Source organism: Mauremys reevesii, linkage group 1, assembly GCF_016161935.1.
Source record: "Mauremys reevesii isolate NIE-2019 linkage group 1, ASM1616193v1, whole genome shotgun sequence".
In the NCBI taxonomy this organism is placed as follows: domain Eukaryota; kingdom Metazoa; phylum Chordata; order Testudines; family Geoemydidae; genus Mauremys; species Mauremys reevesii.
The window spans coordinates 343704731-343730095 of record NC_052623.1 but is presented as its reverse complement, the minus strand read 5'-3'; the positions used below and the strand labels follow the sequence as shown (position 1 = coordinate 343730095).

The window sequence follows — 25365 nt, the reverse complement described above, 5'->3', positions numbered from 1 at the left end:
GGAGACAAGGTGGGTGAGTAATATCTTTTATTGGCCCAACTGCTGTTGGTGAGAGACAAGCTTTAAGCTACACCCAGGGCACTTCTTTAGGTGAGACTGTATCACACCTGACTCAGTTTGCTGTCCTATGGGGTGGGTTATTTAAGTGGGTACCTGAAAGTTAAATAAGAGCACTAGACAGGTACAGTAGACAAAGACAGGTGAAGAAGCAGCACTTAGGTGGATGACAAGGACAGGCAAGATTTGAGGTACTGGTTTACACGTGATGAGTCATGAAAACCAGGTCCTCAACACCCACCAGTTTGACCTTTCTGGCAAGGGGAAGCAAACACCTTTTTCACTAAATGGAAACAGAACCGAAGTCAGCTTAGAGCATAATTCCCTGGGGGGCATCTCAACCTCCAGCCCTGCCAGCGTGTGTGAAATAAACTCCGGGTCTCTTCCCAGAAAACCACGTTGCCTGAACCTCCGCCACCGCAGCAGGGAGGTCAAGGATCCATCTGGCCAGTGCCCAGCACCACAGGGCCCTGGCCTCTAGGGGCTCCCCTAACGCAGCTCCCGGGAGGAGCCTGTGAGCGCTCGGCCTCACCGGCGGGCCCTGCCCAGGAGACTGGAGGCGCCGTGGGGAGGCAGCCGGGGGCCCTCATCTCCCCGGGGGCAGGGCCCAGTCCCGCGCTGGCTGTGGAAGGAGCCCGCTGCCCCGCGGATGAGAGGGGGTCACCACCCCAGGGGCCCTTTCCCGCGCTGCAGCGCGTCGCTCCCAGCCCCCCGCAGGGGCGCACTGCAGCCGGCGAGCGCAGGCTGCGCCCAGGGCCGCCGCAGGCGCGGAGGCTCCGCGCTCCCCGGGGTGGGGAGCCTTCCCCAGGCCCGCGCCTGCGCTGCCTCCTCCTCCTCCTCCCCCGGGCCCCTCCTCTCTCCGCGCGGTGTCGCTCACCGGCTTTGTCAGCCCTGCCCTGGCGGTCCGGGGAGGGAGCAGCCGGGGCGCAGGCTGGGTGGGAGCCGCTGCCATCCGCGCTGTACTCCCCGGCAAGCCGGGGCAGCCAGGCAGGGCGGCGGCCAGCCCGAGCGCGGACACTCTCCTGCCCGGGGTGTCGTCTAGAGGGAGCCCCAGGGAGCCCGGCAGCTTCCAGCCCTGGCAGTGCGGAGAGCGAGACGCCCACTGCGCCCGGCGAGCGAAGAGCCGGGCGGGCTCTGAGCCGCTGCCATCCGCAGGCAGAGGGGCTGGAAACCCGTTGCCGTCAGCAGGCAGCAAGGGCGGGGAGCGGGGAGCCCACGGCCATCGGTGTGCGCCGGCGAGCAAGTTGGGGTGCAGAGGAGGAGGGGCGTCCTGTCCCCTCCAGGGAAGAGTCCGGCATGCAGAAGATGCCGCGCATGGCAGCGAAGAAGAGGCGGATTTGTGGTCCCGGCTGCTTGGTGTTTCCCTGGCGCTCTTGCTTCCCCTCTTGGATTTGCTGCTGGGCTCTAATCTGCTGTCAGGCGGCGCGGACTGGGGATGCTGTTGAGACTTCCTCCAGCGTGCAGCTGCCTCAGTGTCAGGAGGTGAGATTTCCTACCCACCCTGTCTGGCTCAGCAGCCTCCAGCAGGAGTTAGACCCGCTGCTTTCCTTGCAAAGCAGCCACTTTACACTCTTCCCGTTGTTGCAATGCGGGGCATGATGCTCCAGGTTGCAGAGCAGCGAGTGGGTTTTGTTCCTCCACACACTGGTAACGGTGCCTCTTTAATGTTGTGGAAGAGGAGAAAGAGGCGAAATGTGCTGTCTGCATTTTAATGCTTTTAAACAAGGGAGGCTTTTGATAATGCAGTTATAAAGTCTTCTAAACCGTTCCCTATGCTCTCTCATAAGTAGTTATAAATGCTGTGGCCTTAACATGATTGTTTTCATTCTGGATCAAGGCACACTAGGTTTTGAGGTCTGGCTGCCTTGCCTGCTTAACTTTGCTGAGTGCTGAGCTCTTTCTTTTTATTTAATGTCTATGGTAGGCTCTCAAGGACTTTCTGTTCTCCCCTGGCTTGTAGCACTGTTTCACGGGACATCAATCTGTAATAATGGGATGGCAGAGGAAACATGAGGGAGCTCTTGAAATGTCTTGGTTGAAACATTTGTAACCAAACCCAAGAGTGAGATGCTTGATTAAAAAAAGCCTCAAAATGAACCCAAAACCACAGAGGCTTCCTCCAAACAAGTGAGATTTGGCAGGTCTCTGGCTATTTATTGTCTCGGTGTCAAGTACTTGTGGCAAATCAGCAGAAAGGTAGAAATTATGAAGAGAGAAGAGATCATTGTCTTTAGCTGATGCTAAATTGGATGCCTGGAGTTGCAGGGATAGTTGTGTTCTAGATTGAACATTAATGTAGGGGAAGATACAAATTTTGGTTAACTCATATCTTTCGCTGCTGCTTTGAGGCAGGAACAGTGGTGACCTTAATTTCTTCCTGAGCAGAGACTAGTGATTTTTCTTTCTTTCTCCCCCACCCCCTGCAAGTATGGCAGATAATGCTACTTAAAAAAAAAAGTTGAGTCAGATTGCAACTTTTGCAAGCCCTTTGGAATACAGACTTCCTTTCTACATGTTTATAAGACACAGTGTATACCTGTGTGCACGCGATATGCTGCAAAATATAATTTTGAAAATTTTGTGGGGAGTGGGAGGAAAGAGACATCCCATTTTAGGAGACTTGCAGTGAATCAGTGTGACAGGTCAGCTGATTTGCATTGTCGAAGCAGAAAAGTTGTGGATTATCTATAATTAGTCTAGATCTGGCGGATATGCCTAAGGCTCAGTCCTTCATGTTTTACCATAGCTCAGTCTAAGTTTATGCACTCTGTTCTTTTCCTCTTTAAATCAGTGGCACAGCTCCGATTGTGATTTACTTCAGTCACTGCATGATTAGGCACCATATTTCTGAATCAAAAGATTCAGGCTGTCATTAGAAAGTATTATAGTTTTTTTTCTTTATGCATGTCAAAATCAAAGACTTGATAGAGTCATTATCACTGGCTATCCCAAGGGCTTGAAAAGCACGTCTTAATGCACAGACATGCAGTTCATTTTGAAATTTGTGTAGGATCTTTCCATCCGCTACAGCCAACATTTTTTTTATTACTCCCCTTCTGTAGGAGAGGAGTAACATTTTTCCAATTTTTGGTCCCCTAAAGCTTCAAGTCCTTGGTCCCTGCTAGAAATAGACACTTGCCCATTGTTGTGAGAGTATATATTATAATATCAGTAATTTTTAAAATATAGATAATGGACACCCTGGGGTTTAAAGACTTAAAGTAATCTGTAACACTGTTTTTTTCTAGTGAGGCATCAACTAGTTAAATGAACTGAGTTTAAGAAGAGTGCAGAAGTCAGGAAATCATCCTGCAAGGCACCAGAGCTGTGATAGACTAGGGGCCAACAGGTGTAAACAGGAATAACTACATGTACTAAAACATCCTTGGAATTGCTAAACATTATAGATGGAATTTCTTAACTCAGTGGTGCAGACAACACAGGAATGCTATATTAGCCCTTATCTTAACAGATGAAGAACTGATCACAGAACTAAAACTGTCTTAGGTTGGACATTAGGAAAAACTTTTTCACGAGTAGGGTGGTGAAGAACTGGAATGGGTTACCTAGGGAGGTAGTGGAATCTCCTTCCTTAGAGGTTTTTATGGTCAGGCTTGACAAAGCCCTGGCTGGGATGATTTAATTGGGTTTGGTCCTGCTTTGAGCAGGGGGTTGGACTAGATGACCTCCTGAGGTCCCTTCCAACCCTGAGATTCTATGATTCTATGAATCATAACTTAGGTACAAGTGATCATGATTTGGTCACATTTATAATATGCAACCAGAATAAAGTCCAGACCAATAATATACATACTTGGTGCTTTAATAGGGCTGATTTCACAAAGCAGAAAACAATTGAGATAAATCAGCTGAGAGGAAAAAATTAATCAGAAATATATGATTGATAATTGGGAATCATTTAAGAACATTTTACCAGCTGCCCAAAAAGCCACAATCCCACAATTGAGGAAGAAAGCTGTGCTGTTAAAAAAACAACCTGGTTTATTGGGGAAGCAAAGGTATCTGTAAAAACAAAATCTATCTAATCTATCCTCTCAAATGGAAGAAAGGGGAAGTTGATAGTAATTAATGTAAATCGGAAGTTCGGAATTGTAGAAAATTGATAAGGGAAGCAAAGTACACAAGGCAAAATCTATGGCCAGCAGAGTTAAGGACAATAAGAAGGATATTTTTAAAAATATAGTAGGAACAAAAAGAATCCTGACAATGGCGTTGTTCCATTACTAGATGGAAAATTATCAATAATAATGCAGAAAAGGCAGAAATGTTCAATAAATATTTCTGTTCTGTATTGGGGGAAAAACAGATGAGACAGTCTCATGATATGGCTATGATAACATTTTTTCCACTCCATTAGTATCTTTGGAGGATGTTAAACAGAAGCTACTAAAATCAGCAGGCCCAGACAGCTTGCATCCAAGAGTTTTAAACGAACTGGATGAGGAGCTCATTCAACTGTTCATGTTGATTTTTCAATAAGTCTTGGAGCACTGGGGAAGTTTCAGAAGACTGGAAGAAAGCTAATGTTGAGACAGTTTTTAAAAAGGGTAAATGGGGTTACCTTGGTAATTATAGGCATGTCAGTCTGACATTAATCCCAGGCAAGATAATGGAGTGGTTTATACAGGACTTGATTAATGAAGAATTAAAGGAAGATAATGTAATTAATGCAAATCAATATGGGTTTATGGAAAATAGATCCTGTCAAACTAACCTGATATCTTTTTTGATGAAGATATCATTGTTAGGAAATGTTAATTAATATTCATCCTAAATTGACCTCTTCTTAATTTCCTTTCATCTCTCCTTTGCACCAGCCTAAATGATTCTTTCCCTCATAGGTGTTTACATTCAGTGTGGTGCCTCCCCTCTTACTTGTCTTTTAGCTAAGCTCTATATAAAGTAGTTGGGGCCAGGTCCTGATCACCACCTACAGGAGGTACCACTGACCTCATCAGGAGTGAGGGGGCTCAGCACCTTTGGGGATTCATTTTTTTTTTTACTGTTCACCTTTCTTCATAAATTAATCTCTTCTGAACCTCTTAAACATTTTGTCGTTATTTTCTGAATTGCTTCCACTTTGTCTTCTGGTCAGGCAAAACCAGTAAAATACGTGGGCCACTGATGTGGTGTTAACCTGTGGGTGCTCTGTAGTTTTTGCTTCTTGCTGGAGAATTGTAACAGAGAGAGTAGTCCATCGGATAAAGTACAGCGAGCACCAAGGAAACTTCAAAGCTTGCCACTACGGTTCTAGGGCCTGAGCTTGAAATACTCACTCACACAGGTAGTCTCATTGACATGGAAATAAGTGTTAGGACCTAATCTTGCAAATCTGACTTGCATGATCAATCCTTATGTGAACAGCTTCACTGAGAGGAAGGATGGTCCAATGGTAAGATACTAATGTAGCACCTAGGTTTAATTCCCTGCCCTGCCACAGACTGGCTGTGTGACATTGGGCAATAGAACTTAGGAATCTAGCTCCTTTTGAGCATTCAGCTCTTAACCCCCATTTTACAGATAGGGAACTGAGGGAGAGAGGCTAATATAACTTCCTTACCTCATACAGTGTCATGAGGATAAATACATTAATGATTGTGAGGGACTCAGGTACTACAGTGATAGGGGCCATATAAGTACCTAAGGTAGACTGATGTTAATGAGTCCATTCACGTGAGTAGGAAATACACTTGCTACTTACTCATAAGCCCAGGAGCAGGGCCATGGTGGTTATTGCAGAGGCAGGAACCCAGTGAAAGGTAAAATGGGTCCCCAGGACTAGAGCTAATTGGAAACTTTCTGATGAAACTGTTATGTTGGAAAATGCCAATTTGTTGTAATGAAATGTTTAGCCGAATCTATTACAGATTTGACAAAAACTCACTGAAACATGCAGGCTTCCATTTGAAATCTGCCAATGTTTCAGGGTCCACAACTTTGTCAGGGAGCCTTATTCAGTGAATAGCAGCCATGTTTTGGTATTTCTGAAACAAACATTTCAGATGTCTTCAGTTTGCCAAGTAACTTCGGTAAATTTTTGCTTTTGTTCTGAATGAGAATGAATGCAAATTCATAAATACTGAAATTCCCAAGTTTTGGCCAGTTCTGCCTAGAACTGCTGACAGAATTGCTGACTCTTGTGATTTTTATTGCAAATCTTGCAGTATTTGGTGATTTGTTTTCCCTTAAAGCCCCAGTTTCTGGACTAAAGAGATTACGTGAGACTCTCAGCCTTCATTTGAAATAAAAGTAAGTTTCTTGCCCTCAGAATGAAGGAAAACCTGAAGTGACTGCACCCTAAAGGCTCAGAGGCCAGAAGGCAAAGGAAGAGAATCCAAAATGTATTTACCCCCTCCCTCTCTGTCTTGAAGAGCATGCGAATCTCATGATTTTTTGAATGCATGAGGTTGGTAATACTGCTACTAGGCAATTAAGGAGGATAAAGACATTGCAGAGATATTAAATGACACCAGCGTCAGTGTTCTCCACAGAAGATGTTGGAGAGAGAGCTATCCCAGACCTGTTCTCAGGGAATAAAGATGAGGCACTGTTAGACACTGAAGTATCTAAAGAGGAAATGTTAGAACAAATTGTTAGTTCAGCCAAAAACAAGTTACCAGAACTAGATAATGGTGTTTGTTAGGTACTCGACTACTATAGCAATGGTACAGCATAAGAGTCTAAATAGAACAGAAAATAGAATGAAGTGGCTGAGCTGCTAACAAAAATGTGCAATCTCATAAAAATAGCCACTGTACTGGAAGGTAGCAAAAAATGTTACACCTATATTTAAAATGGGCGCTAAGTATGATGCTGGCAATAAACCAGATAGCCTTTCTGGAGTACCAGGTAAATTTGTTGATGTGACAATTAAAGATAATCCTAAAGTTTTGTTTGGCCTTTTGACCCATATCTGCATGCTGAGCCGGTGTTTTCCTTGGACTGTCCATAATGATGCTCCTGTCTTGAAGTTTCTCAGATGGTCATCCTCACACAGATCACACCTTCCTTATAAAGTGTATTAATATTGCTACATTTTGCAAAAACAATCAACCGTCCCCTCCCCCACCTGCAAAACAAAAACCTTTAAATCAGAAATCTATGACATGTACTTTTTCTCAGGCCTTTTCACTCAGGGTTCTCTTCTGCTGGCAGGTTAATATTATTTATTATCTGGAGATATACCTATCTCATAGAACTGGAAGGGACCTTGAAAGGTCATCGAGTCCAGTCCCCTGCCTTCACTAGCAGGACCAAGTACTGTCCTGATCAAATGCTGCTTGTTTCTGGTGAGCTGACCTCTAGCTCTGCATTTCTTTAAAGTCAATGAGGAAAAAAGAAAATAAGATTTCCTGAGCCAGCTACGTTCTTCTCCCCTTACTCACCATGTTCTATCCAAATCTTTAAAGTTGACAAACCTTCCTTTAAAGAGAAAATGTGGGTGCCCTATTGATCTTTTCCACCAAGACTTATGATTAATATGTGCCGTTTGAGTGTGATGCAGGGCCCAATGGAGTCAATGGAAAGACCGTGCTGCCCTGAACTCAGTTAAGCGACACCAGTTCGATGCTGGTGTAGTGGAGTGATGACTCAGCTCTTAGAACTTTACTTTTGTTGACAAGCTTCCTCTCTGCACACCATATTAGTAGATAAGCACCCTGTCCTGGCATTTGCCTATTTTCAAGTATTCTGATTAGTGAGGCAATAACTTTCTCCACCCAAGCTGTTCAAATAATAGCTGGACTGTAGCTAACAATTCATAGTGAACGTATTTCCTGATTCAGTGAGAATAAGAGACAAACAGACCAGGTTGGCTGTGTCTGTCTCTTAGCATCCATACACTGGATGGCACTGAATACAGGATTTTAAAAAAATGCTTTATCTTATCCAAATATGTACCACTTTCTTTGCTCTCCTCCGGTTGGGTCATATATCTAGGTTGGGGAGATAGAAAGGGACTATGTATTGAAGTCACCAAACACACTGAATTCTCATTTGGCATGTTTTGTATCGGTCCCTAAAAAAGGAAAGACATACATTTATTCTGATTTCATGAGGGAAGGAGTTCCACTGCCAGTGTTCAGTCCTTTGCCAAGACAATGCCTCCCAGTTACTTTATGGATTGGAGTTCTTTTTGAGACCTGCCGACCAGCTACAATGTGCAGCTGAATGCTTAGTCCTCTAATCCTGAAATGTCATTCTCCAGGGTCTGATTCCCTTTTACACAGCCAGACCAGTGTAAACTTGCCTTAGTGTAAATGAGAATCAGGCCCAATATCTTTATCCTCCGCTTTGTAGGTATCTAAGTCAGCTAAGGTCAACTCTAGTTAAATTGTACCAACCTGCAGGAGGAGTTGCTTGCTTCTTCCTTCTCTGTTGTAATATCAAAAACTGGATTGTGTCAGGAATCAGGTCCTGGTCTACAAAAGGCTGCTTGATTAGCCACGCCACCTGACTGGCTGCAGGGGCCAACAGGCTGGCCATGGCTTAAGAGCATCAGCAGCTCACTGGCTCCTCAATGCTCATGTCCACCACTCTGCTTGCTCCTGAATTACCTTGTTCTTGCTGCTCCTGCCTTGCACCCAGCCTTGGCTCTGTCCTGCCCCTGCCATGACCCCCTTTTGCCTACTACCCTGCTCGCTCCAGTGCCTGCCCTCCAGTTTGACCCTTGGTTTCAACTTCTGACTACTGACTCTGGCTCTGACCCTAGTCCTTGGGTCCTGATACCTGCTTCGACCACTAGGCCTGAGGCCTATTCCAGCCACAAGGCTAGATCACCTTCGTCCCAGTTGGTTGACAGATTGAGAAGTCCTTAAAATTAAGGCCGGGGTCCTCAGCCCTAGCATGGACCCTATCAAGGCTCCAGCAGAACTGGCGGCTGCCATCCAGAACCGGCAGGGGTAAGTAACTGCTATCACAGAGTGTGTCCCTGCAGGTGCAGGTTGCTCTGCTGGCTCATCCTACTCCATCCCTCCTGGAGCCAAAGATTTTGCAGCCCAACAAATTTGACAGAGATTGGGACACATTTCGGGGGTTCCTGAATCAGTGTCGGCTCCTGTTCCTCCTACACCCCTGATCATTCCCACGGACCAGGCCCGTTGGGGCTCATCTTAAGTTTGTTGGGAGGGGAGGCGTTGGCCTGAGCTTCTCTCCTCCTGGAACTGTCCACCCCCCTCTTGCAACAATTGGAGGAGTTAATTCAAGGCAGGTCCCTCATCTTTGATGACCCCCACTGTGTGCAGACTGCTGAGGCAGGCCTTACGGCAGGGAGGCCGGCCCATTGCCATGTACACTGCTGATTTTCATCGTTTGGCTTCCAACTCCGGATGGAATGAGGCACCACAGTGTCACCATTTCTGCCCGGGGTTAGATGAGGATATAAAGGATTAGCTTGTGTGGGTGGAGCAACCATCCAGTTTGAACAAACTGACTTGTAATCAGAACTGGCGATTGCCTCATTTAAAATCTCTCTCTGTTAATGAACTTGTTTTATTTAAGCCGTGTTTAAAGTGAAGTGTCTGGGAAACTCCATTTGGGGTTTATTTCTATTAAAGAAATAATGGACTTGTATTGTCCAGGAGAGGGCTGGGCAGTACAGAACATACATTTCTGGGGGAAATCTAAGACTGGGTGTGCTGGGGTCATTGTGCGGTATAACCAAGGCTGGTGAGAACCACAGTGTAACCCAAATGTGGCTGGCAGGCTGCATTACACACAAACACTCAGGGTCTGGCTTGCATGTTAGAAGGCTGTTTGTGCATGACCCAGGTGGGAGCTACTTCAGCAAAGCATTGTAAGGCACCCAAGGTTGCAGGGCAGGGGTGGTGCAGCTACTCAAGTCTGGATTGTACCCGGGTCTGTCACCCTGGCCCTCCTGATTGTGGAGAAAAGCTGGAAAATGTGAACCCTAAAAGCTCAAAACCAAGGTGGTATATAAAAGGAACCCAAACTTTTAAACATGTCTCTTGATTCGGGGATGGCCTAACTCATGATTTTGGAATGCTTGGTGTCAGATACTCAAGGTGCATTATGATAAGCAAACTTTGCTGTAATTCTTGTTTAATGTTTACACTGTGAATGGAATCCTCCAACAGTCACTGGCATTTCACCTGGAAACACACACTTTCAGGAAGTAATTGCAAAACACTTGGAAGTCCTGATCTCATTGAAATCAATGGGAGTTTTGCCATTAACTTCAACAGAGCCAGGACTTCATCTCAAGTGTCAAATTAAAGTCAGTGGGCTCATGTCAGGGGAGTTACATTAGATATTACACTGGCTCTAAAGCTACTCTGTAAAACTTTTTAGGCCACAAGACTGAATTGTGTTCTAACAGTTTGGCAGACTACAACATTGTAACTAGGTCCTCCCATAGGGTATAATTACATTGTAGATGGGATCTAAGTGTGTGCCTCTCAGCTACTGAAAGGTCTGGAAACAGTTAGGCTAGCTTGATCCTGAAGTGCTAATTAATGAGTAAATAGTAAAATTGTTCTTCTTAGTGACAGCTTACTACCAAAGACACAATATGGCACTGCAGGATTCATATCTGAGAAATAATTGGCAGCTTTCTGTCAGAGTAAATTTTTCCTGTGGTGTGTACCAGAACAGATTGGATGTGTACATTCACGTGTAAATAGTCTGATTCTAGTTTGACACATTTTTTCAAATAAGCTAGAATTCTTTATGGATTTAGATTGATAACACGAAGTGGATTTGGATTTTTTAATCTCATGAAATGATGCTGTTACGAATTGTTGACATTGCTAAAGCATGCCAAGGGGCTGAGTTTTCTTCCATAAGGTTTTGGGCTAGGCTGTCTCTCCAGGGTATAGCCTGTAATACAGGACAGCAGGTAGCTGTGCTGCTCCGGCACCATCTCAGGAAGGAATTGTGGCTAGGGGAGCTGTGATCTGTTCCTTGCTCAGCGTGGTGGTGGTGTGATTTTTGTTGCTGGCTTATATTAATGCAAATTATAATGCCCTCCCCCCCGCATTGGTTTAGTTGTGCTGGCCATGGAATAGGGAGGGTTGGTGCAAGGCTCCACTCATTCTTCATCACTCCTTGCCTGACTGCTCTGGGGAAGGGGGAAAGTGGGTGCACGGAACAACACCTGCACACCTGAACCCAAGGTCTGAGTAACATGTAAGGATGTAAGTGGGATTTCTCATTCCCCTACGTAAGCCTGCAAACCAAGTCACAATGTAGCTGGTAGTAAGCTTTGCATTTGTTACCGCCTAAAAAAACTGAGCTAGTTTTATGGGTTGGATGGCAGTGCAAGAGAGAGAGAAACCCTAAACCATCCACCCATCCTTCTTACTCCTTAAGCTACAAATTATTCTTAACCAGATGGCATCCAGTTTTTATTTGTGCTTTTGGCTGATTAATATCAGGTATGTGCAGTTGTTATGCACTCAGCTGTCCGGTGCTTGCGAGCTTCAAAATCTGAATGTTGACAACTGCCTTTCTCACTGTAATTTCTTACCCTGCATTTTCCCCCAGTAGACTGGAAGGGCAGCTGTGTCAGATGATCTCATATGCTATTATTACACCCCTTCACATATCAATTACCTTGCCCAGGAAATGTGCTTTGTCTGATTTCTAGGGAGACCTCCATTTCTTTCCCTGGTGAAGAGCAAACATGTTCCTCTCCTTGCATTGAGCACATAATGAATAGTTCAGTGTCTTCCTAATTAGACTGTCTTTAAATATATGGCATTTGTTGTCTCTCTCTCCAAGGAGGTGACTTGATTTTTAGAAACATATCTACATCCTGGAATGATCTTGCCTCTACTGAGGCTCTGACAGTGAAAGGACCAGATGCTACCCTTTACCCTTTGCTGGAATCCACTGTCTCATGGGAATAATTATTGCCCTTAATAAGGCATAATGCTGATTGAAGTTACTGGGCTAAATTCTGCAACCTACCCATGCCTAGAGGCTGGTAGAAGAATACGAAAAGTGATTCACCAACACTTGACAAGTAATTCATTCCTTTGATATACAGGGGGCCCTATCACCAGTGAAAATGAAATAGTCATGAAAATGTTCACAAATCTCCCGAATTTCCCAAGTTTAGCTTGAATGAATCATCTGAAAATTTGTAGGAAGTGCATTATTTGCTATATTATCTGTTATTTTCTTCTTTGAAAACCTTCAGTCATCCATTCTGGGAGCAGACAAAATCCCATGCGATGCTGGCAGCCAGTCACTCATTAAAAGTAATGAATAGCAAATATGCAAAATGAACAGTTCCCAAACAATCTATAATCTGGCACTATTCATACATAAAATACTGGCAAATACTTATGAATAAAGCATATGTTTGCAGAAATTGGGATCTAGTCATGACCTTCAGTTTTTGCAAAATAGGGCTTTCACAAAACCTAAAGCCAATAGAAGTGTTTTTGGGCTTTTATTAGATTTCAAAAGAAACAAATTAAAAAAACCCAAACAAACCAAACTATTCTCTTGATATGTTAGCACCCTAACTTTGAAGCCTTTGTGGACAGGAAGCTTGGTCTGCACACAGTTATTGTACAGGTGTAACTGATATAACAATTGATTAGGGATGTGATGAGTTTTTATTGATACAATTATACCAGTACAACCACTGTCATGTGGATGCAGTTATACTAGTAAATCTAATTCCCCTTCCCATACAGGAATAAGCTATACACATATAAGTACACTTATATCAGTATAACTGAATCCACACAAGGGGAGTTGTACTGCTTTACCTATATTGGAGTAGCTAAAACAGTATAATTCTTTTGTGTGTAGACAAGGGCTGAGAGTGAATGGAAGGAAATGTAAAATTGATTAGTCTGTTTCTATTGTTTTGAGCTCTGGGACACACCAAAACTAAACAAAGCTGTGTAAATAGTGACAAAGAAATTCAGGCCAGATTGCTGAGTAGTATAAATTGGCAGTGCCATCGAAGTCAGTGGAATACCAGTTTACACCAGCTGAAGATCTGGACCCTGATTTTTAACCTGTTAGTGTTTCTCAAAGGAATAAAAGAAAGGTGAAGAAAATGTGTTTGAAAGACATCCTAGAAAAGAAGAGAGGGTATAAAAATGGCACAATAGGAGGCAGGTGACCACCACACAGAATTGCCCTCTGGTAACAAAGTTGTTGCTTTGAAATATTTTTCTGTCCCCTGCTTCTGTATGAGAAATCCACACAAACAATGGGAAGTTGACTAACTGATGGTACAGGTGGAACATTGAAACTGATGCTTTGCAAAGCTCCCCATCCAGCAAAGCATTGAAGTGAGTGCTTAAAGTTAAGCACCTGAGTAGTTCCATTGAAATCAAGGCAAAGGTGTAATAGTAAGCTGATGTTTCTCTAAATATTTCAGTCATAAAACATCCTTCTCTTGTAAATTTCTTGAAAACTTTTTGGTTGATCCTGGGTTTTTGGCAAAAGACACTTTTTTATTTTTACATGTGGGGGACCTAAAACTGACTATGTCCCACTAAATGCACTTTTAAATTTAATTTGTGTAGCAGATTGGACATGATGTTTCTTTGGGACTCCATTACGACAGAGGAAATGCAATGAAAAGAGCTGCATTGATTCCTCAAATGATTAATGCTGGCACTGCTTCAGAGTCTCACTAGATTAAAAAGGACAACTTGTTAAATTATATTACTTTTATACTGTTCCAGATAAATATCCTGCAAGCCTTCATCAGTGCAGAATGAGACATGAGGCTTGTTTGGCAATATTTTGTGCATCAAATCCTTGGAGATTTATTTTCCTTCAGATACTGTAACTGTAGAAATTAAACTTTATTCAGACCATTGACTGAATCAGTGTTTTAACAAACATATGGAAAGAGATGCACATCTTGTAATATATATACACACACACACACACATATGCAAGCCAAAAAAAATGTGCATGTTGCCATAAATGGATCATTCAAATTGTAGAATCCTCCTAAATAAGTGACATATATTTGTTGTAACTTTTACCCCAGCGATATTCATTTTCTCTTATAAAGGGTAATATTTCTCCTATTGAAGTCATAATGCAGACAGATTTTTTTTTGCATTTGCTGTCTTTTGAAAACAAATAATCCCCTCCCCTCCCCCATAATTAGGAGAGAGATCAACAGGTTTGAAAGGAAATTAGTGAATTAGATGCAGCATATTGGCATTCTGATTAAAATTATGATTGCATTCAATATTGCCTGGCCTTTTTGATGGCAACGATTATATAGCTGTAGCGAGGGGGCATGGCCTCCCTTGGAGATGGACAGAGGGACAGCCATGAGCCCCCCCAGTGGGCAGAGGCAGGACTCCCACACCTGCCATGCGGGAAGCAGAAGGGCGGGACAGGAATCAGAAGTATAAAAGGCCAGCCCTCCAGCTCAGTTAGAGGGGAGCTGCCAGAGGTAAAGGACGTCTCTTACCTGCTGCTAGAGCTCGGACCTGACAGCAACTGCTGCAGCACCTGAGATCTGGAGGGACTGCAAGAGCTGTCAGTTGCTGGAGACTTCGAGGAGTTTCTGGGTCTGCCATTATCTGTTTACCCCAGCGAGACGGACGATGACCCCGGAACCCATGTACCCCCCCCCCACTCAAATGGGAGTATAGGGAGTAGCCCAGAGGAGCCGAATATAGTTTGGCTGTGTAGCTGACTGACAGCCGGACTGTGTGTTGTAGCCGGATTTCCCTGCTGACCCAGTGGCAGACCACTCTGCCACTGTTATGGCCCTGGGCTGGGACGCAGTGGAGTCAGGTGGGCCTGCATCCCCCTACCACTGCCACCCCACCCCGACTGTTTGCTGCCCCGCCTTGTTTGAGGGCTTGGGCTTAGAGACTCATTATTGCTCGGTCCTGAGTACAAGCCCGAGCATCCTGACTTTGCTGCCCGTCTTGTTCGAGGGCTTGGGCTAATAGATTCCTCATTTGCTCTGTCCTGAATACGGGCCACCTAACTGCTTGCTGCCTCACCCTGCCGGAGGCCTGGGGCTTGTGGACACTCCTGCTCTACCCTGACTGTAGGTTAGAGCCCCCTAACTGTTTGGTGCCCTGTCCAGTTGGAGGAGCAGGGCCCCTAGACTCAGTACTGGATTGCCCGGCTGAGTGGCAGTGAACCCAGTGCTAATTCCCCTCTGAGCTGTGCTCTTCCAGAGGACTTGTACTGAGGGGGCGTGGCCTCCCAGACAGACAGAGGGACAGCTGCGACCGCCTTATAATAGCTCTGAATATGCCAAACCGTATTTGCAGAAGAACATGAACATTAAGTCTGTATAATAAACCAAAGTGTGTTCCAGTCCTGGCCTGTGTAACTTTTTGTACACTGTATTGACAGGTTGTGGGAGCTTGCACACATTGTCATCTGTAGATGACTTACAATATTGACTGACTGTGAATACCAGGCACAAAAATGACTGCCCTCAATGCAAAAGGACACAGGTGACCTTGCATATGGAAGTTATCTTGTGGTGAGCAGGTCTCCTTGAGTTCTTGGAACTGCATGATTAACAAAAATACTTGCAAAATTCTGGTGGTGTTAGCTTATTTGTAAGCCTTTCTCTAGAACAGGGGTCCCCAACGCTGTGCCTGTGGGTGCCATGGCGCCCGCCGGGGCTTCTAAGTGTGCCCGCGTACTGGCTGGCAGACAAGCATCCGCCAAAATGCCGCTGACAAGCAGCGTCATCCAGAGGTGTCGCCGCCAAAATGCCCCTGATTGTCAGCAGCATTTCGGCAGCAACGCCTCTGGATGCTGCTGCTTGTCAGCGGTGACACCTATTGACGTTGCCGCTTGGCGGCATTTCAGTGGCGACACCTATTGACGTTGCCACTTGTCGGCGGCATTTTGGCGGATGCTCGTCCGCTGCCATGGTCCTCCGTGGCTTGTCGTCTGGTGCCCGCCAGATGAAAAAGGTTGGGGACCACTGCTCTAGAAGCTTAATTGCTTAATCCCTTAATTGCTTTTCTCAGTGTCTATTCATTATTACTATTATTTTTTATTATTCGTATTGCTGTAGTGCCTAGGTGCCCTAATTGTGGACCAGGACCCATTGCGCAATATTGACATATGAATAGGGTGACCACATAGCAAGTGCAAAAAATCAGGACGGGATGGGGGTTAATAGGCACCTATATGAGACAAAGCCCCAAATATCGGGACTGTCCCTATAAAATTGGGACATCTGGTCACCCTTCATCTGAAGAATAGAATATGTAAAGCTCTGAAGGTGGGCTGCTAGCTGGGAGCAGCACACAAGTAAGGATTAGGGATGTAAAATAGTAAACAGTTACCTGGTAAGCATTAGTCTTACTGGTTCACCTGCCCTAACTGTTAACCCCAGCCACTCTGGCCGGCCGGAGCAACCCCAGCAGTTAACCGGTTAAACAATATAATTTTAATCATTTAAACGGGTAACTTTTAAAAACAATATTTACTTCCCTAGTAAGGATGGCATGATATGGCTTTGCCACTCTTACTTCTGCGTTGCTGCCTGCAGAGCAGGGCCCTCAGTCAGCAGCTGCCACTCTGCGGCCACCCAGCTCTGAAGGCAGCAGCGCAGAAGTAAGGGTGGCAGGGTATGGTATTGCCACTCGTACTTCTGAGCTACTGCGGGCGGAGTGCTGCCTTCAGAGCTGGGCACGCGGCCAACAGATGCCGCTCTCCCGGCCGCCCAGCTTCGAAGGCAGTGCAGAAGTAAGGGTGGCAATACTGCACCCCCCCTCTTAAAATAACCTTGTGAGCCCCGTGCAACTCTCTTTTGAGTCAGGACCCCCAATTTGAGAAACGCTGGTCTCCCTTGTTAAATCTGTATAGTATAGGGTAAAAGCACACAAAAGACCAGATTTCACAGTCTGTGATGCATTTTTCATGACTGTGAATTTGGTTGGGCCCTAGTTATGTGAAGTGGTAAATAATACTTCCCTGTTCATTTTCTCCATACTATTCATGATTTCATAGACCTCTATCATTCCCCCACCCCTTAGTCATCTCTTTTGTAAGCTGAACAGTCCTAGTCTTCTTTTTTTTTTTTTAATCTCTCCTCATATGGAAGCTGTTTCATGCCCCTAATCATTTTTGTTGCCTTTCTCTTTACTCTTAAGTTCTATTATCTTTGGAGATGGGTCAACCAGAGCTGCACAGGGTATTCAAGGTGTGGGCATACCATGGATTTATATAGTGGCATTATGATTTTTTCAGTCTGATTATGTGACAGATTTGTGTTACCAATCTGTCCAGGGCGTCAGGTGATCAGGCTGAGGCTGCAAGATCTTTATGGGAGGAGATAGAGGAGCACGCCAAGGGATGGAATTTTAAAGCTTTATTGATAAAATAATAAAATTAACTGTGGTGAGTGTTGGGAACGCTCCCGCGTCACTCAAAGGAAGCAAGAAAATGTTAGTACCCCAGCCCTAACCCACTTTCATACTCTCACACGCATGACATGAGGCTGGCCAAGCCTAGGTGTAATGTAAGAAGAAGAGGGGGAGGGGTGGACAGGAGTTCTTGCCCCAGGCACGGGTCATCCAGGGTCCGCTGCGATCTCTGACTTGTTTTGGCTCTCGGGAGGGTTTTTAAGTCCTGGGTTCTTTTGGGGGTGTTTTCGTTCAGGGCCCTCTGTTCCTGGTGCTCTTTGTACCAGTCCAAACTGGCTCGCGGTGGCCTCCTCGGCTTTTCCAAAATACACCGGCTTCAGAGACTTTGTTTTCCCCCCGTTGGCCTTTGCTGTCTCATTCGCTCTCACTGTTCTCACTGCAATCGCTGCAGCCCTGCTCAACTTAGTTCTCCTCTTCTCATGGCTGGGCAGCTGTAAATTTCTCATCGAGCCTATTACCTTGGACTGGGGCCAGCATCTTATCTTCTTCTCTTCCTCCTTCCCCCTCTTGGCCTCTTGCAACTTGCAAAGGAATCTTCCATTTCACACTCACACCTTTGACCCTCCCCCGAAATGCCTTGTGATGCTTGCAACCGCGTTAGCAACATACAATGATGATTTGCCTCCCCATGGGACCCCCTGAGGAAGGGAGTCTTTGGGCCTGTGCCACCACCACCCCAACCCCGAATCAACATTTTGTTGTCAGGGGTCACCAGTTCGATTTCCACCCTCCCTCTGACACGGTGGGTAGGGTTACTATTGGCATTCTACATAAACAGCAGTGTAGCACAAACATGCTACAGATTTGTTGGGTTAAATATTGTAGGAGCTGGGAGCACACTGAATCCCCTGTTAGTTGGTTCCTGGCCTCAATTATGGTCTTAATCAGTCTCTGCAAGGTATCCCGCGCGTGGAGGGCCAATTCGGCAGTATGTTTGAGGGCGGTGGTGGCCACTGTCAGGTGGGTGAGATCTGCACTTATGACCAGTCCCATGGCCTTTTCCAATTGTTCCAATCTCTCGTTTCTCATGGCCCCCTGCACAAGGAGCCCACTATGGTCTGCCTCTTCTGGGGGGGACAAGGACAACATATGCCTGAGGGGGGCGAGTTGGAGGGTGGCCCCCCAGGTACAATTGGGAAGGAAGGCTGGGACCTGAAAGTGTGTCAGGGGCAGGTAAATATCTAAAGCTCCCAAGGTGGCATTCAGGAGGATCCAGCGTTGAGTGGCTGCCTCCCATTTAGTGGCGGGTAACTGCTGGTGGGGGGAGATATGGAGGTGCTTTCCAAGAACTGTTTCCTGAAGATTAGGAGCTAAGTGGAGGAGGCTACAACTTAGGAGGGGTGCCGAAAATTGTTCGGGACAGGTAATATTTATCTCCACACATTGGTGGGTTGTGTGTGCGGATGAGTGAGTAACATGTATGATATACCAACATTTGGGACTGTGGGGATTAGGTTGAACTTTAGAGCATCCAGAGACTAACACTGCAACCACATCCCAATGCCAGCTATCAATGTGAAGCATTGACTCGGATGGCATGTTAAACTCTTTTGTGACATTGAATACCTCCCCATGTACCCTCTCATTGGTGGTCCACTTGAGCGATTTTTTTCAATGTTTTCCCTCCTAGTGGAACCATAAGTGTTGGCAGTATGGATGGAGGTTTTCCTTCTTCAGAGGTAGGGGCCATTGTTCCCAGGTGGATGCAAACTTTTTGGGAGGGGGGTTTAGGTGGCGATGGGATGTACTGTTGTCCCATGGAGTGTTGCCTGGGGAGGTGCGGGGCCCTTCTGGGTTGATCCCACCTGGGATCCAGTTGGGGAGGGACACGCAAGGCTAGGGGACCTGATGCTCTCGGCAGGGGGCCGCCCCTGGAAAAATATACATGATGCCACATTTTCAGGATGCTAAGCCACAATTGCCCCCTGCCAATGGATAATCGACCTTTTTTTCCACCATTGCTAATTCTGAACAGTGGTAAAATTAACAAAGGAGGACAAAAGCGTCGGATACCCAAGGATTCCCATAGATATATGCCAGCATACATACATTGTATCACACTAACAAATTCTGCAGTCCTGAAGCAGCAAGAGCAGTCCCACCACTCCTGTTTAGGGTGGCCTTGGGCTCTCGCTATTATTGCCTGGTCCTGTTAACAAAGCAAAAGAAGAAAAAGAAGAACATCATAAATGTTTCTATTGGGGAAACTGAGGCACAGAGGATAAATTCTGTACATCGTTAGTTTTTCGGCTCCTGCCCTTCCTGGCTTTCGTTATGGATGTCGTTTGCCTGGTTTAGGAGGTTGCAACAACAATATTGCGTCCAGGGATCAGGGGCTGCTATTGCTCGCCAAAGGGCCCCCCGTTCCGCTCTAGGCCACCACATGAGGAACAGGGTCTGCCCCTTTGGGATCCATGTGAAGGCCGGGGCCACCCACCAGGTATTTTGCTGTGGCCCTTCTGTGTCTATCTGGACTATGCATTGCCTCCACGGCTCCTCCCCTCCAGCCTTGCGCCACACTGTGGCTCGAACCCCATTGGTGGCTTAAACCATGGAGAGCCTTTGGAGGTACTTTTCCTCCTCATAATTGTAATTATCTAGATAATCCCATGACTCTTCCCCAACATACTGTGTTCATCTAAGTGTCTGATAATTCTGTTCTTAACTATAGTTTCAACCAGTTTGCCTGGTATTGAAGTTAGACTTACTGGCTTGTAATTGCCAGGATCACAACTGGAGCCTTTTTTGAAAATTTGCATTACATTAGCTAGCCTCCAGTCCTCTGGTACAGAGGTTGACTTAAGTGATACGTTACATACCACAATTAATAGTTCAGCAATTATTTGACCTTCTTCAGAGCTCTTGGGTGAATACCATCTGGTCCTGGTGACTTACTACTATTTAATGTATCAATTTGTTCCAAAACCACCTCTGATATCTCAAAAAACAACTCAGGTTTTTTCATGAAACTCACTTTTTCATTTTCAACAAGCTCTGCTACTTGAGAAAGAAAGTCTTAGCTATGTCACTAGTGGAACCTGAACGAGGAGGTGCATTTTACAGCACTTTTGAAAGGTCATCAGGATCGGACTCAGCCAGATTTCCATTTGGCCACCTTGAAGTTGCCTGCAAGGCCATGGTCCTGTAAATACTTATGTCTGTGCTTAATTTTACTCCTGTGAGTAGTTCCATTGAGGAGGAGTGGTAGTAGGAAGTTCAGACATATATGTAAGTGTTTGCAGAATCTTGGCGTAAATAAGCACCTAGCTTGCATGGGTGTTGGACATTCAGAGCATTTTCAGTAAGAATAATGCAGTGCTTCATGGCTGTTTGACTGAGGTTGAATGTAATACTACCCTAATTCTCAATTACTGAGGAACAATCTCCACTCATTGATATATTTTGCTTTCCACAACCAACTGTACAACTTTTCAGAGTGACGTGCCCAAATATTTGGATGCTAATATCTAAACTGTATTCTTAAATTTATTCACCTAAATGTGGGTTATTGCTGATTATGTACTATACATACCATATGACTTTTTTAAAAACAAACTTTGTATTTGTGGATAATCCAAGCACTATACCCAGATATACAGACACTCTTTTCTCAACCTGTGTATTATATAATTTTAATATTCGCTTTAATCATATTTTTAAATCTGATTAGTGTCTGACACTTCCTCTGTCAGGGATTAACTGAATGCACTTTTAAGGGGATGCTCTCAATCTAAGAGGTCTCTCTCTAACTGTTACAACGCTGCTGTTAAGTCTCACATGTTTCTCCTCTAAATTTGCTGGAGTTTACTTGCCTTGTGGCAAATTCAGTCTGTCAGGAGCTTCATTTTTCACTTCTTGTTGTGGTCTGATCGCATTTCTTTTTTTGGAATGTAAAACGGAAGGAAAATGGACATTTTTCTTCAATTATCTTCGCCTTGTACATAGAGTACCATGTAGTTTGCCTTCTCTCCTCAGCAGGGTAGCTAATTAGCACTGGTTAAATCTGCGATTCTAGTTCTCTACCTTGACCCTTCTATTTTTACAACCAGGACTCCTCTCCAACAATAAACTGTTGTTACAAAAAAATTCCTTTGCTGCAGGAAAAGTGACCTGCTATCAAATTGGAGACTTTACAAAAAGTAGGCAGTTGCTTCTCACTATATTTCGTTCTCCAGCACCTTCAGTGTGCTTTTTTTGATGTGAAATACCACTTTAAAGAACCCCCTGAGTCTATAATCTAATGGTTTAGAGGATTTCTGGAATACAACTTCACGGCTAAACATGATCGTGCATAAAAGGCACTCTTCACTCTAGCACAGCATGCAAAAGAAGAAATACATTTCACTAAGTCTGAGATAAATTTTGACCCCATATAACCAAGCGAATGGGGTCCAAAATGTTTGTAAGACTGATGAACTCCATTGCCCTACATAGACTGAATAACGTAAGGGGTTTTTGAATAACTGAGATTAATCTGTGGTGACGTTTTAGCTATATTCTTTTGTAATTTGAAAGTTACTTAATTCTAACTTGCATCCTTAACAGATTTCCTATCTGTGAAGCTAAATGCAATAGCGTTAAACAGAAAATTGCTTCGAGTTAATGCCTATTCTGAAAATGATAGTTTCTAAGTAAGGCTAATGTGTTTTAATCTTCTATTAAAATATTTTGTATCTATCTAAGTCAATGGAAATCTTCCCATTGACTCCCTGGGAACCGGATCAGCCCCCTGGTGCATTCCATCTGAGGTTCCCAAAGCTGTTGTAAAACATCAGTTAAAGGCTCAGTCCTGCAAGACCTACACATGGGGAACTTGAGTGGGAATTTTTCACCTACCAGGCTCGTGGGATCTTGCCTTAAGCCTTGCAACATGCCGATGAAATAGGTAAATATTACTACAGCAGTATTACAGGTGGATAAACTGAAACACAGAGAGGTTCAGTGATTCACCTCTGATCGCACAATGAATCAGTGGTGGCAAGACAAACAGAAGCTAGAAATCCCTATTTTTAGTCCCCACTCTAAACACTAAGGGACATTTTCTCTTTCTCCTAATGAACTCCAAAGGACTGTCCTTAATCACGCAGCATGCTGCCATTGGCTTCAGGGTTGTCAATGTTTTGCTCTGCTCTCATGCTGATGCTGCTGAGAAAATCTTTAACACCATATAACTCAAAATCAATATTGTAAACAAGTTATTTTCTTGACTTTCAATCAGTATTTTAGGAGTTATGATTTATTACAGAACCACAGGCTTGATTCACTTTTCTGTGCATCTGTGAGTAACCATGCTGACACAATGATGTAAACGTTTTCAAGATTCACTGTAGTAGTTTCTTAGCTTCAAAGTGAAATCAGTGATAGTTAAAGGTAACTGCCAGACCTCCCAATGGATTAAAAGGATCCAGCTGTGGGAAGTGGATGTGTTTCAGCTAAACAGTTGAGGCTTAATTATTAGTAGACTTCTGTAGAAGAGAAATCAAAATATGTAACTGATGAGATGAGGTACAGTACTGTAGAATCTGAAGGCTGGTCTACCCTAGAAAGTTAGCGAGACAAGATGGGTGAGGTAATATCTTTTAGTGGACCAACTTCTACTGGTGAGAGACAAGCTTTTGAGCCACACAGAGCTCTTCTTCAGTTCTGGGTAAGGTATTATGAGTGTTAAAGTTAAATGCAAGGTCCAATAAAAGCTATTACCTCACCCACCTTGTGTCTCTATTATCCTGGGACCAACATGGCTACAACTACACTGCATACTAACTAGAAAGTTATGTCAGCTTAACTACATAGCTCAGGGTTGTGGGAAAAATTCACGCCCTGTGTGATGTAATTAAGCTGACCTAAGCCCCAGTATAGACACCGCTAGATTAATGGAAGAATTGTTCCATTGACCTAGCTACTGCCTCTCGGAGAGGTGGATTTACTACAGGGACAGAAGACCCCTTCCATTGCTGTAGTGTCTACAATACAGCACTACAGCGTCACAGCTGTAACATTTCTAGTGCAGACATACCCTGAGTAGCACCGAGTCAATGACTTCTTAATTGTTACAGGACTGGGATGTGAACACTGTGGACAATTCTAGCAGTTTAATTTTGGCATGATAAATTCCCTTTTCCCTTCTACTATACATCTGCTAACTCATTCATTATTTAATCTATGAGCAATGTTTCTTTCTTAATTATAAATGTCAAGGTAAAGTCAGCTCTTCTGTTAATAGAGATTGAGGTGCCTATTGTCTTTTAAATGCTAATGAGTTCTCAGTATATGATAAGATATTTTAATTAGCAAAGATCATTTCATAGTTAGCTAGCCCTACTGCACTAAACTCTATAGAAATTTTTTTTGGATGGCATTCTTGGAAAGGTGTGAAAAATCATTTATTTTTTCAGTTGATCCAAGTTGGCAATAATAGGGGATTGAAATGCATAATTTTCTTACTGCATTAAAATAATCTTCCTTTTAAAGTGATAAACACTTCTATAGTGGATGCATCTAATGAAGATAATGACATTACTTCTCATTTAATGTTCTGCATGTGCGTGTGTCAAAAAATCCTTATTTTCATTTGAACATCAACAGGTGATACATGTGATGTTTAGGATCACCCCTGATTAATTTGATACAGTGCCGTCCCCGCTGGCACTCACTGGCACCCTTGCAAACACTCTCAGGAGAAAGTTCAAGGAGTGAATGGATATGAAGTCTGAACAGCCCTTTCATGTTGCATAGTTGCACCTTCCTTTGGAGAAAAACATCCAAGGGGATAAAAACCCAGCTGGGCCTCCACGTTTGCTGGGCATAATTGCCTCTGTTAGGAGGGACTTGAGTGGCCATGGAATGGGCAGAGATGAGGCTTTCCAACCACACAGATTTGGAGTACGATACCCCCAGATCCATGGAGGGAGGAGCTAACCTGCATGGTCAGCTGTACCTCTACATGGCTGACCTTAGGGTGACCAGATAGCAAGTGTGAAAAATCGGGACTGGGGGTGGGGGTAATAGGAGCCCATATATTAAAAAAAGCCCCAAATATCAGGACTGTCCGTATAAAATCAGGACATCGGGTCACCCTAGCGGACCTACACCCTTCCCCTGGTGGCATGGCTCCAGTAGGGTTGCCATGTTGCAGTTGACTTAGTCTCTCTTGGCTGTGCAACAGAAGTGTGGAGGGGTCTGTGCAGAAAATAATGCTGCTTTAAGCATTAAAGGTCAGCTGGAGGAAATATCACCTATGCTAGGGCCTCTCCACTTAGGGGATGCCCAGGGCCACTAAGTGTGTGGGAAGCTTGCCCTATTGCTCCCATGCTGTACCTGGTCTGTGGATAGATAGAGACCTTGACCCGCCAAGGCCGTCAATCCTTGACTTGTATCCTTAGCATCCCCATCACCAAATCACTTGGTGAAAGGGAAGGGAGCAGCTATAACAATAAGGTTATGTTTAAAAAAATAATGGTAGAATAAAATCCTGTCCTGCAACATGAACTCAGATGAATCCTCCCATTAAAGTCAACGGGATGACTCACAAGAGTCAAGGTCACTGGTTCTTAAGTCTGACTGGCTTAGTGAAAGTAGAATTGTTTTAATAGGTTTCTGCTCCCTCAAGGTCTGATCCTAAGAGGGACAGAGTGGCCACAACTCACTGCACAGATGGGAATTGTGGGTCTTCGCATCTCTCAGCGTCAGACCATTGATGGAAAATTTTAATTAACACTAAGGGACTGAGATGAAAAACTGTGTCAGGAAGAGGTTTCCATTATATGTTTCTTTGTATTAGCGCAGTGCCCAGAGAGCCCAGGCAAAGAGAAGATCTGTGTTTTGCTGGGTGCTGTGCACATATGATCTCGGGGCCAGATCCTGGGCTGGTGTAACTCAACATCGCTCCATTGAAGTCAATGTGCTGCACTGTTGATTCTGTCAC

At 44.5% G+C, this 25365-nt stretch overlaps 1 protein-coding gene across 1 annotated transcript in view; it reads left to right on the top strand.

Moving 5' to 3' along the window:
- Positions 1-951: 951 nt before the first annotated feature.
- Positions 952-25365, top strand: part of ELAPOR2 (endosome-lysosome associated apoptosis and autophagy regulator family member 2) — a 137692-nt gene continuing 113278 nt past the window's right edge. The window contains exon 1 of the mRNA XM_039519652.1: positions 952-1539. Within this exon, the coding sequence (XP_039375586.1) occupies positions 1354-1539 (186 nt within the window). The 5' untranslated portion in view covers positions 952-1353. The remainder of the gene's footprint in view (positions 1540-25365) is intronic.